We start from the raw sequence: 18,515 nt of genomic DNA on the forward strand, positions 1-18,515 counted from the left end.
GTCCTTTATTTCTCTTCTTACTCAAGTGTCCCTGCATCTTGCACACTGAGACTGCTTACTAGTCCTCCAGGAACTTGGATATCGGTGGAATGACTTGGCTTTTAAGCGAAGCTGGAAAGCTAGGGCCGGCGGTTGGAGATCCCACATGTCACGCTGTGAGACGAGAGCCTGGAAGGCATGCCGGTCCTGCAGGCTCTCAGTGTGGCCTGCTCTCTCCCCGCAGGCAACATCACATGCAGCCCGGATGAATTCACCTGCTCCAGCGGCCGTTGCATCTCCAGGAACTTCGTCTGCAATGGCCAGGATGACTGCAGTGACGGCAGCGACGAGCTGGACTGCGCGCCCCCCACGTGCGGCGAGCATGAGTTCCAGTGCAGCACCTCTTCCTGCATCCCCCTGAGCTGGGTGTGCGACGATGACGCCGACTGCTCCGACCAGTCGGACGAGTCCCTGGAGCAGTGTGGCCGCCAGCCCGTGATGCACACCAAGTGCCCAGCCAGCGAGACCCAGTGCGGCTCAGGCGAGTGCATCCACAAGAAGTGGCGCTGCGATGGGGACCCTGACTGCAAAGACGGCAGCGACGAGGTCAACTGTCGTAAGTAGCCGCCTTATCAGCCCCACCTGCTCTGTGCCCCCCCTCTCAGGGTCTGCCTGGATGGCTTGGCTGACCCTTCCCACCCCACTGCCTCTGCAGCTTCGAGAACCTGCCGGCCTGACCAGTTTGAGTGTGAAGACGGGAGCTGCATCCATGGCAGCAGGCAGTGCAATGGTATCAGGGACTGTGTGGACGGCTCGGATGAAGTCAACTGCAAGAACGGTGAGGGGCTCCTCCTGGGGGTCAGTCAGAGGACTGCTCTGAGCAGCCCCACCAAATGGAATCTTGCTTTTGTGTTTCTCGTTGTAGTCAATCAGTGCTTGGGCCCTGGAAAGTTCAAGTGCAGAAGTGGGGAGTGCATAGATATCGGTAAAGTATGTAACCAGGAGCAGGACTGCAGGGACCGGAGTGACGAACCCCTGAAAGAATGTCGTAAGTGGAGGGGTTGCCTGAGCACAGTTGGGAAGGTTGATGACATCACCCCTAGCTAATGCTGTGTGGACCCTGCACAGGGCCTGCTTACACCACTTTTAAGGAACCTAGTCCAGTTTTTGGGCTTCAGGGTAGCATTTTTTATGCCTTAAAAGCAAAAGTAGTGACAGACTTGTTCACAGTTTTAAATTCCTTAAAGATAACTCATCAGCAATGGAGATACTTGGCTAAGTACTACGTAGCCAGCTGGTAACCTGCCAAGGAGATTGGGTTTCCTATTCCCCAAACCCTCTGAGATGCAGACCTTGAAGACAAATTTTTGGGCCTTAGGAAAATCATGGGTTTGACCAGACTAACTAGATAAGCGATTGCAAAAATCCAGGAGTGTAAATGTTAATCAGAGCACATATCAATTTGGAGTAAAGTGTGGGGTAACTCTGGTCCCTTTTTATTTCAGACGTAAATGAATGCTTGGTTAATAATGGTGGCTGTTCGCACATCTGCAAAGACCTAGTTATAGGCTATGAATGTGACTGCGCAGCTGGGTTTGAACTGATAGATAAGAAAATTTGTGGAGGTGAGTCCAGGAGGGAGCCTCAGCCCTGGTGCAGGGTGGGTGGGAGGAGGCTGTTGGGGGTAGGGGTAGTAGAGGAGGAGATGGGAAAGGACAGCATCTCACTGTAGGTCATGTAGGAACAGAAGACTAATGTTCATTTCCCTCCTAGATATTGACGAATGCCAAAATCCAGGAATCTGCAGCCAAATTTGTATCAACTTAAAAGGCGGTTACAAGTGTGAATGTAGTCGGGGCTATCAGATGGATCTTGCCACCGGCGTGTGCAAGGCAGTAGGTAAATGGACTTGGACTGGTGTTGCTACCTTTATGAGTAACCACTTGCACCAAGGGTACAGCCAGTGATTCCCAAGAGTCAACTAAATATGGAATTAAAATAGTATAGCCCTTCCTTGACTTATGATAGAGTCATACTCCAATAAACCCATTGTAAGTTGAAAATATCCTAAGTCAAAAATGAATTTAATATACCTAATCAAATAAATAAATAAACAAACAAACAAACCTAACCTACCAAATATCGTGGTTTAGCCACACCTGCCTTAAATGTGTTCAGAACTCTGAAGTCAGCTTATGGGGGCAACATCTTCTAACACAAAGCCCCTAAAGTACTGAATGTCTCATGTAATGTATCGAGTACTATACTGAAAGTCAAAAGCAGAATTCTTGCAGGGGTGCAGGTAGGTGTCAGTGCATCAGATGTTCACACCCTCGTGATCCTGGGGCTGGTGGGAAGCTGCGACTCACTGCCACTGCCCAGCATCATGAGAGAACATTATAAGAGAGGACGGTCGCACATATCACTGGCCTGGGCAAAGATCCCAACTCTAAACTCGAAGTGTGGTTTCTACTGAATGCAAACCACTTCTGTACCAAGTTGAAAAATCCTAACCGGAACCATCCTAAGCCGGGGACTATCTGTACTCCGAGCAATGCTACTTATTCACAGTGCGGTATCCTAGGTTAAACAAAAGATCCTTTCCCCAGACACCTGCTTTAGTCAGCTTCTTTTGCATGTGATACCATGAACACCTACCAGGTTTGCTTACTTTCTGCTTCCCAAAGTTGAGTGCAATCCCTGTGAGTAACGTGCCAGCCACCCTCCTATTGAATGCCATGACCCCAGGACTGCCTCCTTGAACAGCGCAAAGTGCTTGCACTTTCCTGGGGGCACGGACTGCTGCCAGCACACTTGTTAGGTGTTTCAGCGGTGCATTTACTTCATAGGTGCTGCTCCTTTGGGAGAAGGTGACTCGGAAGGACCTTGCCTTCTCACAGCGAAACTTAGTAAACCTGACTCTTGTCTTGCAGGTAAAGAACCAAGTCTGATCTTCACAAATCGAAGAGACATCCGGAAGATTGGCTTGGAGAGGAAAGAATATATCCAACTAGTTGAACAGCTAAGAAACACTGTAGCTCTTGATGCAGACATTGCAGCTCAGAAACTGTTCTGGGCTGATCTGAGCCAAAAGGCCATCTTCAGGTAACTTGAGTTCTCTGCTTAAGTGTTTCAGCCTAAGTCTTTGACATGTGGTCCTTGGGAAGGTTTGGGGGAATTTCTAGCTCCACTCTAGCATCTGATTAGCTGGGACTCTATGTCTGGACACTGATTGATTCTTCAACTATTAAGTTACCATTAGTTCCTCATTAGAAACTAACCATCATGTATGAAGTAAAAGGTGGCTGTAGCTATAGGATTATAAACAAAGGACATCTTCACTTCTCCTCTTGTCACCCCTTACTCTCTAATTAATGGATACCTTTTCATAGTTGCTACCAATAGAAATGGTAGTGGCAGCTTTTTCCTAAGGGGAACTCTAGAAACTCAGATGGTAGCTACTGCACCAAACAGTTTTGCTTAGAAATGTGTCATTCTTGAATATCGAGGATGTACCAGCAGCTACATAACAGTATTATTTAGCATTGGTAAGAAGCACAGTTAAATAATTGGAGTGGTAAGCGATGGTGTTACCAGAATTTCTTCTGAACAAAGTTGTGGATCATTTTGTAAGCAGGAAGTCCATTCTACAGGCTCTGATGGTATCAAACTCCTAAATTTCTTGTGACCTATTCTGTTTCAGTGCCTCAATTGATGACAAGGTTGGTAGACATGTTAAAATGATCGACAATGTCTATAATCCTGCAGCCATTGCTGTTGATTGGGTGTACAAGACCATCTACTGGACTGATGTGGCTTCTAAGACTATTTCAGTAGCTACCCTAGATGGGACCAGAAGGAAGTTCCTGTTTAACTCTGACTTGCGGGAGCCTGCCTCCATAGCTGTGGATCCACTCTCTGGGTTTGTAGTCTGTTTTTCTAGCCTTTTGGATGCTATCTGTATGCCAGGAGCTTTCCTCCTGGCCGGAATAATATTGAAACCCCAGGACACACAGCTCCCCCACAACAAAGCAACATCCTCTTTAAGATGTCATTGGTGCCACAGTGAAGCAAGTGTGCTGCCTTATCGGCCCTCTCTGGCAGTATGACCGCCGGGTGACATGAAGGAAACATGTTTGATGCACACCAAAAGCTGTATCTTAACCCTGATGGCCACCCAGCTTCTCTGCTGGGTGATTTTCTATTTTAGTCTGAATGCTTTGTCAGGTTAGCTCCAGGTGATCGAACCTAAGTATTAGCACTTATTGTGAGGATTTTGGTAACCATGTTACTTCAAGGCTTTTGTCTAAATGTCCAAGTTGTCTGAAAGTCTACATGAAATGAATGGCTCTCTCCAGCAACATTTGACGTGTTTCCCTAAATTGGTGCTAAGTAATATAGAAAAGCAGCTTAGCAAGTTACTAAAGCTGTGGTAATGACCCCTGGCCCCCGTAAATCCTCGCTAGAATGGTCAGCCAGCCCCTCTGATAGAACCTAACACATACTCACCTTTCAGTTCTCTGAAAGAATTGGCCTTTTGTAAAGAAGTCTATAACCTGTGACTTGGGCTTGAAATGTAATTATCACACTTAGATTAATATAGCTCATAATGAGCTTGTAGATTCTTAGTGTTAACTTCTGTTTACTCAGGACATAATTTGGACCTGTTCCTGTTGGTCTCTAGACGTTTCTAGTCATTCTTTAAATGTGTGTCTCAAACTACACATTTATGCCTTCTAAACCACTGAGGTTTTTTTTGTTTTGTTTTGTTTTGTTTTCCATTTAATTCTTCCCAGGTTTGTGTACTGGTCAGACTGGGGAGAACCAGCTAAAATAGAAAAAGCAGGAATGAATGGATTTGATAGGCGGCCGCTTGTGACAGTGGACATCCAATGGCCTAATGGAATTACACTTGGTATGTCTGTCCTTCCTTCATTGGCCACCAACTCAATGGTCTCTGCTGCTTTCGCTTCCCTCCATAGTTTATTCTGGACTACAGCAGACAGCTCCCATGGTTCCTTTAGTAGCAAGAATTTTGGATGAGAGTAACTGACCAATGCAAGTCGAGTACTGGCCTTAACGAATTACATGCTCCATCATTACTAGCTTTTTGATCCATATGGACCTAATATGTGACATGAATTCAGTGCATCTTGGGCCTTGGCAACTCTCATCCATCAGGGAAGAGCAACATGCTAGCTTCCTTTAACACTTCTATTATGTGAGTACCATTTCTTAAGTCAGCTCCTTTGAGAATCTTAGCTGCTCCTTGAATCCCCCAGAATGAGTGTGGGTACAGATTCTGCATGCTGCCTCTCAAGGTTTCTGGGACCCCATTAGGAACCCATGCTGGAGAAGGAACCATGAGATTAGAATATTGGATTCTCTGAGTATTTTCAATGGAAGCCAGGGTGGTGATGGCCTATCATGCACTGACAATTCTTTCCCTATCTAGACCTTATAAAGAGTCGTCTCTACTGGCTTGACTCCAAGTTGCACATGTTGTCCAGCGTGGACTTAAATGGCCAAGACCGTAGGATTGTCCTTAAATCTCTGGAGTTCCTAGCTCATCCTCTGGCACTAACCATATTTGAGGTGAGATGTGTGCATCATGTCTAAGTATATACCTCTGAGTTACTTCAGCACTCCTGGGGAGAAAGGACAGAACAGGGATGGGGAAAGGAAGGATGGGTGGAGAAGCATGACCTGAGAAACTGCTCTCACTGCCATCATGGGATGCATTAGATACTCATTTCCTCTAGCACTTTAAGAAGCCCCAACTTGCTTTCCACCAGTTTGACATCTAACCTCCCAGAGCAGTGTTCAGTAAAGTTGCTTCATTAAATTACCAGAAAATAAGATGAATACAGTATCTATGGTCATCATTAGGTGTACCTGCTAATTTGGAGGTTCTGTTTTAGGATCGTGTCTACTGGATAGATGGAGAAAATGAAGCAGTCTACGGTGCCAATAAATTCACTGGATCAGAGCTGGCCACACTAGTCAACAACCTTAATGATGCCCAAGACATCATTGTCTATCACGAACTCGTCCAGCCGTCAGGTAACATGGACAAGCACAGCCCTAACGTCTGTGAGGACGGCAGCATGATGTAATACCTGCTTGGCTGCCAGTAGCTCTTGAGCAACTCAACTTGCTCTAAAATGGAACTTTCCCCTCAATACCCTACCTCCAACACTTCAAATGTTTTTTTTTTTATTTTCTATATGTTCTTTGTTATTTTCTTATGTTCTTTTCACTTCTGACTTCCTAATGAAACAGAACTTTAGCTCCCCCCTTCCCTTCATACCCTCAGCATTCAGTCTTTCATTCAGGCTTTTCCATACCTCTTGGCCTTCATTCCCTTGTACTAAGACTATTGCACTACCCTCCAAATTAGCTCTGATACCACAAACTTTTCCTACCTCTATGTCATGACACATCTTATATGTAGATCCTCAAACACATCTGGTCATACCAAGTCCTGCTCAAAATACTTGACTGATACTATCTGAATGAAATCTTCAAACTCCCTCTAGCTGGGCTCCTTCCCCTGAGAATCTAAGGGGTCCTCAATCTAAGTAGTGGGTCACTCCTGCCCCGACCTGCTCCCTCACCACCCATCTGTTCCAGGCATAATCCTTATGCCACTTTCAAGAAGTTTCTTTGGATCTGTGGTATCCTTAGAGCATGCTGCCTGTTGTACTGGTTGAACTTCAAGGTTGGACAGAGTTAGACAAGTATCTCTCTGGGGACAAGGACTCATATCTTCAGCATCCAGAACAAGGCTTTATATATAGTAAATACCAGAATGCCTCTCTTAAAGGACTTTTGTCTCTGGATAGGTAAAAACTGGTGTGAAGAGGACATGCAGAATGGAGGCTGTGAATATCTGTGCCTGCCAGCACCACAAATCAACGATCACTCTCCAAAATACACGTGTTCCTGTCCCAATGGGTACACTCTAGAGGCAAACGGCCGGGAGTGCCACAGTAAGGCTTTGTACTTTTCAGCCACAAGCAGGACATAACGACAGGCAACAGAATGAGACACTTAGCCATAAATCTAGCCTGGATGTTAGGAATTCTGTCTTAATTGATTCTTGGAATAGATTTGAGAACATACCTGCTACTGATGCATGCCGGGTTGTTCATATCATTACGTCACAAACTGACTTCTCACTCGTTTCAGCATTAGGTGAGTCTACAGGTGACCCAAGTGTGAATGGGACTATCTTGATGTTCTAGTTAGTCTCCTAACAGCACTGAGCCTGCCAACTCAATGATAATTAAAACAAAGTCTTAGTATTTTCCTCCAGAGAGAGAGGCCATGGTTACAGGAAACCTTATGGCCCCAGAGGGCAACACCGTCTTAAACTCACACTTAAACCCAACTTGATTTTCGTCCTCCTTTCTTAGCTTTTGGTTGAGTGGCAAATTAAACTCTTAGGTTGTGAGCAAGGAGCTCCTATGGTGAGGTTTTTATTAGCTAAATATGGAGTCCCTGCAGAGACCAGCTCAGTTTACTGAGAAAGTAACTGTAAAACAGTCTGACAATAAGACTAGTCCTGTCCTCGAGAACATTTCTTGTAACTTCCAAGACGGTGTGGCTATGCATCTTTTCAAATTATCAGATTCCAAATGCTGACTGTGCTGTCCAGAGTCTTGTGGGTCTCTGGTTTTTTGTGAAGACTTCCTTTCCACTTTGACCATGCAACTTAGTTCAGCAGTGACTGGTTTTATTTCCTGTGGGGTTCATATAAACCCTCACATGGTTTGTCTGGAGGAAACAGCTAACCGCTCTGGAACCTTGGCATTAACCAGGTTCTTGGTCTTTATAATTCAGGTACTGCAACTACTCTGACTTACAGTGAGACAAAAGATATCCACACAACAGAAATTCCTCCAACTAGTGGACTAGTTCCCAGAGGTACTGGGCCTATACTGCAAACTGCAAATCTCAACTAACAGCCACACTCTTTGTATTTGTTGCTTAAATAATTAATGCAGCCCTGTAACTACTAGGTCTTCTCCTAGCTGGTAACCTACATTTCAGCTCCAAAGCCTGAAAGCCTGCAAATCTTAGACTGACCTGACTTATTAAGATTTCTACTAGACAACTATTAGTGAAATAGCTATTCTAGCGTGTGACTGTCAAATCCTTCTAGACCAGTGCCTGGAATGCAACGCAGTAGATACTGAACGGCAGTAGTGGGTGCCAGGGCATGAAGTGCTCCACCAGATTGTTCAGTTTCTCAGTCTGAGCTCACATCCATCTAAATGGATTCCTTTCCTTCTCCTGTAGGGATCAATGTGACCACAGCAGTATCGGAGGCCACTGTTCCCCCAAAAGGCACTTCTGCTGCCTGGGCCATCCTTCCTCTCTGTAAGTACACTCCCCACATTTCTGGATAAGCTTGTTAGACACCAACTAGATGGGTATTTCTAATCCATCTAGAGACATCGCCCCCATGGCACAGTACTCATGACACTGATTCTATTCACTCCCTCCCCAGCCTGCCACACCGAGTTGTGTCCATACCTTTCTTTTTGATGGTATCCTTGGCACAGTGAGTGACAGTGATGGAATGCTTAAGTATTACATGAAAGATGCTGATTGCTCCCTACCTCAGAGTTTTTAGTCTTTCTTGTCCCCTTTCATGCTACATTCCTATAGGTAAAGAGCACTGATCTATTCTCCTTTTAAAGGTGTATAATGGGGATCCCTGGGTGGCACAGCGGTTTGGCGCCTGCCTTTGGCCCAGGGCGCGATCCTGGAGACCCGGGATCGAATCCCACGTCGGGCTCCCGGTGCATGGAGCCTGCTTCTCCCTCTGCCTGTGTCTCTGCCTCTCTCTTTCTCTCTCTGTGACTATCATAAATAAATAAAAATTAAAAAAAATTTTAAAGGTGTATAATGCTTCATAGAGAGGAGACAAACAAATGCCTAAATGCTTTCTTGAGGAGTTGTAGGACTCATAGAGGGTAAATTAAAAATAGTTAAGAATTCGCAGACTCAGGCAGCCCTGGTGGCTAAGTGGTTTGGCGCCAGCCTTCAGCCCAGGGTGGGATCCTGGAGACCCGGGATCAAGTCCCACGTCAGGCTCCCTGCATGGAGCCTGCTTCTCCCTCTGCCTGTGTCTCTACCTCTACCTCTACCTCTACCTCTACCTCTACCTCTCTCTCTCTCTCTCTGTCTCTCATGCATAAATAAATAAAATCTTAAAAAAAAAAAAGAATTCGCAGACTCAGGGGGAAGAGCCTCTGGAGCAATTATTAGGCATGGGGATTTCTAAGGGTCTGTGTGCTAATGGTCACTTAATCGTGGAATACTGGATTCCACGCTTAGCTACCACACCTGAGAGACTACTTGAAAAGATTTCCAGAAATTCCTGAAATTTTAATTCAGTTGGCCTGGACAAGGGCCCAGGACTCTATGCTTGCCCAAATGGATATGTTGAGCTTAGCACCAGTCTGCAGAATAACACTTAACCACAGGTCTAAACTTGTTTCAAGTTCCGAGCCCATTTATATTCTAACATCCAGTTATGCTAGCTTCCTACGACATGACATGTTTATTAATGCCAAGTATGATGGATTCCTGAACATGACCTTCTTTGGTATGTTTTGAGACTAGACCCTGCTTAGTCACCCTCTGACTTTTTTCAGTGCTCTTAGCAATGGCAGCGGTAGGTGGCTACTTGATGTGGCGGAATTGGCAGCACAAGAACATGAAAAGCATGAACTTTGACAATCCTGTGTACTTGAAGACTACTGAAGAGGACCTGTCCATAGACATTGGTAGACACAGTGCTTCTGTTGGACACACATACCCCGCAGTAAGTAAGCTTTGTGTCTTGATACACCATGGTTTGCAGTAGGACTTTCTGGAAAGGAGACCACTAACTCAAGCTCTGGCTGCTTGGGCTAGGAAGAGCCATTAGGATCACAAAGCCACCAAATACATCTACTACACCTGGAGATCAGACAGTCTAACCATTAGAGCATATGCCAGTCAGTTGATAAGCATCTGTCCCCTACAGAATGTCAGGTAAGTCAACCTAAGGCCATCACTATACTATTGGAGATATTTTTAGTTATAGAAGCTATATGTAAATATTAGCATGAACCAAGTGGCTCCTATTTGAACTGCCAAGTCAGCTGTCTACTGGATGCTTACAAGTTTGCATATGCTATGCAAGGGAGTTGGCTTAAAGTCAGCATATTGAGCAAGATTCCTTTAGCCATAATTACCAAATGCTTACTGTAGCTAGCTTCCTTTCAGCAAGAGAGTCCCTTGGTCTTCAGTTGAAACCCAAATGGAGTATTTGGCCTTCACTTAGGGAACAGTCTGGACAAAACAAGTGCTCAGTGCTCCCTCCCAAGGTGTCTGGTGAAACAAAGAATGATGGTCAGTTCATGGCACGTGTGTCTTTTTCCCATTTTTCTCCAGGATTTAACATCGTTCAGTGGAATGGCAGCATCAGCTCCGCTATTTTCTCTCTCCACCAAGTAGATACACAGAATTCAAGTTAAAAATGCATCAGTGACAATAAATACTGTTTTAGATCTAACTTCCCTCCCACATCCCTTTGGTCTCTGAATGGCCAACTCAAAAGCAAGGTCCATTTTAGAGACTGGAATTACTATCAATGAGTGATCACCAAGCTCATTCTGTACTTTTTCTCTTCCACAGATATCAGTTGTAAGCACAGATGATGACCTAGCTTGACTTCAGAGACAAGCCTTGACCTTTGAGGTCTAAACCAATAACCCTCCACTTCGAAATGGTAACCGAGCCAGCGCCTGAAGTCTTTCTTCCTTCAGTCTGGAAGAACATCAAGATATCTTTACTTGGATCAAGCTTGTATACTTGATCATTTTTATATTACTTTTGTAAATATTCCTATCCACATTCTACTTCAGCTTTGGATGTGGTTACCAAGTATCTAATCCTTGAGTTTCTAGACAGTATTGCCACATCTGGCCAAATATGCACTTTCCCTAGAAAGCCATATTCCAGCAATGAAACTTGTGCTATAGTGTATACCACCTGTACATACATTGTATAGGCCATCTGTAAATATCCCAGAGAACAATCACTATTCTTAAGCACTTTGAAAATATTTCTATGTAAATTATTGTAAACTTTTTCAATGGTTGGGACAATGGCAATAGGATAAAACGGGTTACTAAGATAAAATTGCCAAAAAAATTTGTAAACTAATTTTGTACGTATGAATGAAATCTTTGACCTCAGTGGAGGTTTGCAAAGACTGAGTATTCAAACTACTGTACATTTTTTTTTCAAGTGCTAAAACAATTAAACCAAGCAGCTTAACCATGGTTTGTGCCTATTCCTCTAGGATAAACTTCTATCAACGGCCTGAGTAGTATCAAGCATTCTAACTAAATATGAGCTAGATAATATAGATGTTGATGTTGTGTAACTAAGCCTATAACTTGGCTTCTTACAACCAAGTACTAAAAGAACAAAGTTCCATGGAATGAATATTTGTTCCCAAAATATTTATTTTATAAAAGAAGCTAGCTTAGCCTGAACCTAGAATTCCTCTTGCTTAGAGGCGGGTTCTTTTCTGATTAATTTATTTCCTGATGTAGAAACTGATGCTAAGATTTGTAGCAATTCTGCTTCTAATACTTAAGTCTCTGTTTTCTGTGTTCTATCATTATATGTAGCTCCAGGACAAGTGCCTTCTTGTCCTAGAGCAAAGTGTGTTCGTCTTTTATAAGCCTATATTGCCTACCATGAAGAGAGCTGGAGAGGTAACAGGTAGTGCCCTTCTTGAACACTCTAATGTACTAGTTTCTCACCAGGATTAGCATCTCCATCCCCTGGGAACCTGTTAAAAATGCAAGTTCTTAGGCCCCTTCCCAGACCTGCTGAATGAGAAACTCTGGGAGGTAGAGTCCAAGAATATGTTTTCACAAGCCCATCAGGTGATTCTGATGTCCACTACAGTTTGAAAACCACTGTTCAAATGGGACCTCATCGAGAATCTGTAACATCTCATTTTTCAGTTTGGCTGGCATAGGATGGATTCCTTCTGTGGACAATGTCTGAAATTCTTAGTATGAAGAGCAGATGAGGAATTTGGGAAGAAAAAGTAGCACAGGGATTTAGTAAGTTTTCCATCAGATTGGCTATTACTGCCTTTCTCTAAAATCTCAGGAGGTGAGCAAACAAGAGAAGACATGAGGCTTGGAGCCCTGGGAAGATGCTCTAATTCCAAAGAGAGGTGGGGCATCTGCTGCAGAAGATCTGCTTCCTCCTGGGACTCCATGACCAAGGCAGGAGCAAGAGGATGAAGAGATGTTTTGAGTTGCTAAATGATCGGTGGAGGATTCCTATTCTACTTGCACATGGAATATAAGTAAGGCAGCTGACACCTTGCTTGTGGCTTAGGCAGAGACCACCAATCTTAGATGAAGTTGCTTCTGCTATATTGTTCCATAGATACCCTATTGTGATTTTGGTCAAATGGTTTTTAAAATGAAAGAATAGGTGTGTGTGTGTTCGTGTGTTCGTGTGTTCGTGTGTGTGTGTGTGTGTGTGTGTGGTATGCAAGTCTGGCATATAGAAGGAAGAGGCTGTAGCTGTGAAGGTAGGACTCTGTTGTCTACCTGTTGCTTCCTCTTCAAATAGTCATTACAAGAAACAGGATGTGGCCTACTTACAGGGTATCTGAAGTGCCCATGTGATAAGTGGGTTAGTGTTCATCATATCTCAATTCTGAAGGCCATTTGGTTGACCGGTACTTTGACCCGGCTATGATACAAAACCTACCTATTTCTTTTTTTAATTGGAGCAATACAGAATTCCCTCCTAGGAAGTTTGAAGATAGCAGTGTGTTCCCCCATTACAAGGACTGTATAGGATTAATTAACATCAAGGCCTAAATCCATAGTTTTTAGGAATAAAATCAAGCATTATTCTCTATCTTCTCTCTGATCCCAGTCCCTATTGTGTTCTTTTAAGTTCTAGGTCCCACTCTCCAACCTTCAAAGAGTCTAATGTATTTCCTTCTTTTACCTTGCCCTTCCTCCAGTAAGTAGCCAAGGACAGAAACTCTAACTTAAGAGTTATAAAAAATGAAGTAACTAGATATTTCTACTGAAATAAGAATAGTTAATATGGCTAGTCAATTCAGCATATAATATTAGTTCAAGAGGAACTAGAGCCTTGGGCTTTAGTATCCAAATAAGAGCTGTAAGAATCCTACATGAAACATACTGGTGTAAGTTTGCTATGTCTGTAGAATTTACTAGGGAAGGTGACAATTAGTTAAGAAGTGAAATAGGGAGCTTATCTAACACTAAGAAGGAGATTTGGAGCTCAGTGTGTCATACAAAGTCACTGAACATGGGTCCTCCAGAGACTTTAGGAATTGTTACAAAGATTGATAAGAGATGAGTAAACAGATTTATGGCCCTTGGTAAAGAAATCCAGCCAAGTCCCTGAGTCCAAATTCTTCAGTGGCCTTTACAAGCTGTTTGGCAAAAAGAATTCCAGTTGTTCAACAGCTCCCTGAAGACATTCTCATAGCTATATTAGGGCCATGGCATCATCTTCAAGCCTACAGTGTTCTATTCTTGATGAACACAAGGCAAAAAGGGAGTGGGGGTGGGGGGCTTCAACTTCCGCACTTCTGTTCCTGGCATCTTTGGAAGTCAGAGAGCTCTAATGAGAGAGAGAGAGAGAGAGAGAGAGAGAGAGAGAGAGAGAGGGAGGGAGGGGCAGGCTTTAGATAGCAAAACTACAGGGCATTTAAAGAACTAATTCTTTAGTTTAATATTTAGAAATGGGAGACCTAACTGAACTAGAATCCTTGATTTTAGCAGCAGGGTGACTTGCAAGAAGCATATGCACTTTTGCTGTGGTAACTTAGGGCCAAGAATTTAGAATACAACCTGCTAATCTTGATCACTGAGTTTGAGAGCTCCTCAGTTTCATAATCAAGTATCTAGCCTGACTCTTTGGAAAAATTGGCAATTATATGTTCATGTTTCCATCATACTATGGACCTAAACTGTGAGGTTTGGGAATACATAGAAAAAGGTTTCAAATATACCTTGTTTCCAAATATAGTGGACTTTTTTGTGCATATACCATCCTTGCCTGCTTTCACAGAGCAAAGGCTGAATCAGGATTAGCAGCGAGGTCCTATGTGTGTGAATTTTGGGGATCCACAGATAAGTTATTAAGGAACAGATGACAGAAGTGTCTCAATTCTCTATTTTTTCTCCCAAATCTATTGAACTTTTCCAAGCCTGGCTCATTCAAGAAACAGGAATGAAGTGGGACCACTCTCTGACAATCCCCCTGTAAACCTTCCACCCAGAGTCACAGAAGCTGCTGTGGGCTCTGCAGGGGGCCCTGAACACATCATCAATAGTTTTCTTTTTCATTGTGTGTAAGGGGAAAATTAGGTGGTCAGCAAGGAGGTTCACAAGCATGGACCCTGGTGTCAGTTGTGACATGGTAGCTTGGGCAAGCTACTAATCCCCTCAGTAAATGGACAAGATGGAGACTGTTGCCATGCCATGGTGAAGGTTAAGTGAGAAGGCATAGACGGACTCAGCACCACCATGTCTGGCATTTAGTGAGTGCAAGGCAAGTGTTACTGCTGGAGGTTACTCTCGATCTATGCCTTTATTTGTATTCATTGTGGCACGATCTAGAACCTCCTATGTGACTTTACCAGGAAGGGTTACAGTAACTTGACTCATTGAGCACAACAAGCATTAGACCTTGTCCCAAGTGTGTCCCACTACACCTGTCTGATGAGATCTAGGTGTGAATTTCAGGTAGTGATATAACCTTTATACAGTTAAAAAAAAAAAGCTTTAAGGGTTCCATGATTTAAACCCTAGACATTTAGCCTGTGGGTTTCTGTTCCAATCTTTTGACTTTACTGCCTAGAACATGGAAATAAATATTTGGTAGCCTACACAGTCTTTGGATGGTGCTAAAGCATTTTGAGTTTCCCTTAACATCTTAATAGCTTAATAATGTGTTAAATAAGTGCTGGCATGTATTTTTTTTTTGATCTTCACAACAACCCAAGTTGGTAAGTGTCTTCATTTTATGATGTGAAAATTGAGACCACAGATAATATAGGGATTCCAAACCCTATGTGCTTCCTGCCATGCCCTCTCAGAAAAGGAGGCAGAGATGTGTAAAGGTTAAGCCAGATGTCACACTAAATGTTTGCTGAGTCCCCTTTACTACTGATAGTAGGGATCCCTCAGTAGTTTCCCAGTGTGTCAGAAGCCCTAAATGGCTGGCATCCAATATAGTGGTGTACCAGTAGTATAACACTAGCAAAACATTGTTATGTGTGCCATGCTTCAAGATGCCAGACGTTGCAGAATTATTCTCCTTGTGAAGTAGAAGTAGATTACTGGATTGCAAAGTAAAAGAAAAAGATCCCCTGAAGGAATTTATGGACAGGCAACATCCCTCCTGTGTACAAAGCTGTATCAGAACCAATCATACATTGTAAGGTTCTCACAAGACATACCCAGTAAAACAGGAATAACTATGACTTAGGTCAAGTGACTGATGGATCTTAGATATTCTGGAATCTACCCCTGAGACCTAGGTATTTCTCTATTTATACACACGCACAGGGAGAAAAGAATTCTTTGCATAAAGTGACTGGCTTTGAAAAAAACTACCTTGCCCTTTTAAAATGTCACTCGATACCAAAATGTGATTTAAGAGCATGTAATGCCTTGGGATTCTAGAGCATATGGCTACATTATCATGCTCAGGATCTTCAGAATTCTATAGACACATGTTGGAATGCATCAAGTCCTGCTGACCTGTAGACAAGCATTTTTCTTTTATTAATGAACTGTACATGTAACTTAAATAAAAGTTTATTTTTGAGATGACGGTCCTAAGACTTTCCTTGTTCTACACAACTTTTTAAAAAGCTTTTCCTCAAATCTTTCACTGTTATGCAACTGAATCACTGAAGATGGTTCAGTCATCCCTTTCTAGAAAACAGCTTGAGCTGCCTAGATCTGGACTCATCAAGCTGAAAGGATGGGAGATGTCCCCTCTCTTGTCATACTGAGAAATACAATTAGTGTCTCTCTAGAGGTAGCCAAAACCTTGCCCTTTCACACTCCTCCTTCCCACTCCTCTGGTAGGAGAAATGACAATCAAAGCTACTATTACCAGGGAGTTAGGCCAGAGCCTGCTCCCTGTGGGTGACAGAGAACACATGCTTCCTGCCCAAAAGGGGTTAGCCCCAGGGTGACAGGACAAGACAGGCCTTAACAGACAAGTAAAATCATTTTGGTATTTCCCCTCATCAGTTCTTAAGTGGTTTGTGTTGAAATTCATGTATGATAAGCCTACATGTTTGTGAGCCTTAGAGATAATTCCATCTGAAACTTGTCCAAGCAGTAGCCCCCACTTGTTGGAATCATGCTGCATGCTAAACCTTGAGATTGGCTCAGGGAATCCAAAAATGTCGTGGGAGGAAAATAAGCTGAGGGAAAAAGAAACTGCCAACAAAACAATACAAAAAACAAACACCCAACTTTGAAAGCTCAGGAGTGAGTCCTTTGTGAATGCAATGATTCACTTAATGAGTGAAATGTTAAGTGAATACTGGCAGTGCAGTGATAGGAATGTGGTGAGTTTGGATGTGTCTCCTGACTACTTCATTAGCCGTGGCCATAGGTAAGCTGCTTACCATCCAAGCCCTCTCCTTCTATGGAAGTAAGAACACCCACCTGGCATAGGGTTCTCATAAGAGAAAGAAGCAACACTTATAAAGTGCTTCACTCGAATAACTACTGTCTTCCTCTCCAGTGCCAAAAAGTCATGATTCATTTAAAAAAAAAGTTAAAATGTTTTACTGGTGTCCTCTTGGAGATCTGAGTTTGATCTGCATGCTCACATCAAATCCCATTTGCGAGAAAACATAGAACCCTCTTATACTGCTGGTGGGAATGCAAGCTGGGGCAGCCACTCTGGAAAACAGTATGGAGGTTCCTCAAAAAGTTAAAAATAAGGCTACTCTATGACCCAGCAATTACACTACGAGTTATTTGCCCAAAGGATACAAACATAGTCAAAGGATACAAAGGATCTAAAGGTACACCTGCACTCCAATGTCTATAGGAACAATGTCCACAATAGCCCAGATATGGAAAGAGCCCAGATGTCCATCGACAAATGAATGGAGACTATGTTTATAGTTATATATAATGGAATATATATTATATTGATATATATATACATAGAATATATATTATATATATAATGGAATATATTATATATAATGGAATGTTACCCAGACATAAAAAAAAATGAAATCTTACCATTTGCAATGATGTGGATGGAACTAGAGGGCATTATGCCAAGCAATCAGAGAAAGACAATTATCATATGATCTCACTCTTACATGGAATTTAACAAAAACAGGATCATAGGGGAAGGGAGAGAAAAATGAAACAAGATGAAATCAGAGAGGGAGACAAACCATAAAAGACTCTTAACTCTAGGAAACTGAAGGTGGCTGGAGGAGAGGGTTTGGGGGGATGGGGTGCCTGGGTGATGGGCACTGAGGAGGGCATGTGATGTAATGAGCATGAGGTGTTACATGCAACAAATGAATCACTGAACTCTACCTCTGAAACTAATAGTACAGCATATGTTAATTGAATTTAAATAAAATTTTTTAAATTAAAAAAATAAATTTCACTTCTGAGTATTCCTTCTCAGGTGTCACCTCAAAAAAAATGGTAGCATTTGGCAATCTGTTTTTACTCCAAGAAATGTAGAGAAATCTTCCTGCATCTGCAAACTTTACAGAAAGCCATATGTGTGAGACCCTCTGCTGATTCAAGAGCACAGGTAACTGGTTCAAATTCACCAATTATAGAGAGGTCTGTTTAATCAGTGGGAGAGGAAGACACTGAACTTTGTTCCACTCCAGAAGGTCAGGATAGGATTCTCTTTGGATTCAACATGCTCAGCAAATGTGATAGGCCCATCACCTAGGAAATGTCAGAGAATGCTAAATTTTGCTTCTTTTGTTGTTGTCTCTCCTTCAGAGGCATTTCTGCTTACCTGTTGATTGATGACAGACTATTTTTAAACTCAGAGTCATTTCATATTTCTTAAATTCATCCATTTACATGTGAAATCTGCTGAAGATTAGTTTTTGGAAGCCAAAAGCAAATTTGCCTTTTGGTCTGACCCCCAGATGAATAGCCCTGTGATTTCCTGAGTAGAGCTTACAAAGACTGGAGGATGACTTGAGGTAACTAGTTAACAACTGGCATTCCTTCTCAGGCATCCTGTGCTCATTCTAGCTGAGCATCAGGCACAGAACAGACATTTACTATGTCACATATGTTAAAAGCTACAAAGAAAAACAAAATGAGAGTCGGGGACAGAGAATGATAGGATATGCTGTTTTAAGTAGAGTGATCAAGGGAAGCCCTACAAGGAAGTGACGTGAGCAGAGCACCTGGGCCAGAAAGTGTGGG

General features: G+C 42.9%; 1 protein-coding gene across 4 annotated transcripts in view; it reads left to right on the forward strand.

The window, feature by feature from the left end:
- Positions 1–15,896, forward strand: part of VLDLR (very low density lipoprotein receptor) — a 35,830-nt gene extending 19,934 nt beyond the window's left edge. For 2 of the 4 annotated variants that reach the window (XM_055310308.1, XM_055310306.1), the window contains 15 exons: positions 224–595; positions 695–817; positions 905–1,027; positions 1,485–1,604; positions 1,753–1,878; positions 2,913–3,084; positions 3,683–3,901; positions 4,776–4,894; positions 5,435–5,574; positions 5,901–6,042; positions 6,825–6,971; positions 7,825–7,908; positions 8,284–8,364; positions 9,648–9,817; positions 10,675–15,896. In XM_055310308.1, coding sequence (XP_055166283.1) covers positions 224–595; positions 695–817; positions 905–1,027; positions 1,485–1,604; positions 1,753–1,878; positions 2,913–3,084; positions 3,683–3,901; positions 4,776–4,894; positions 5,435–5,574; positions 5,901–6,042; positions 6,825–6,971; positions 7,825–7,908; positions 8,284–8,364; positions 9,648–9,817; positions 10,675–10,710 — 2,174 coding nt within the window. In that variant the 3' untranslated portion in view covers positions 10,711–15,896. The remainder of the gene's footprint in view (positions 1–223; positions 596–694; positions 818–904; positions 1,028–1,484; positions 1,605–1,752; positions 1,879–2,912; positions 3,085–3,682; positions 3,902–4,775; positions 4,895–5,434; positions 5,575–5,900; positions 6,043–6,824; positions 6,972–7,824; positions 7,909–8,283; positions 8,365–9,647; positions 9,818–10,674) is intronic. The other 2 variants (XM_055310309.1, XM_055310307.1) reach the window with 1 other exon arrangement.
- The last annotated feature ends 2,619 nt before the right edge of the window (positions 15,897–18,515 follow it).

The sequence above is a fragment of the Nyctereutes procyonoides genome, unplaced genomic scaffold (genome assembly GCF_905146905.1).
Source record: "Nyctereutes procyonoides isolate TBG_1078 unplaced genomic scaffold, NYPRO_anot_genome, whole genome shotgun sequence".
NCBI lineage: Eukaryota > Metazoa > Chordata > Mammalia > Carnivora > Canidae > Nyctereutes > Nyctereutes procyonoides.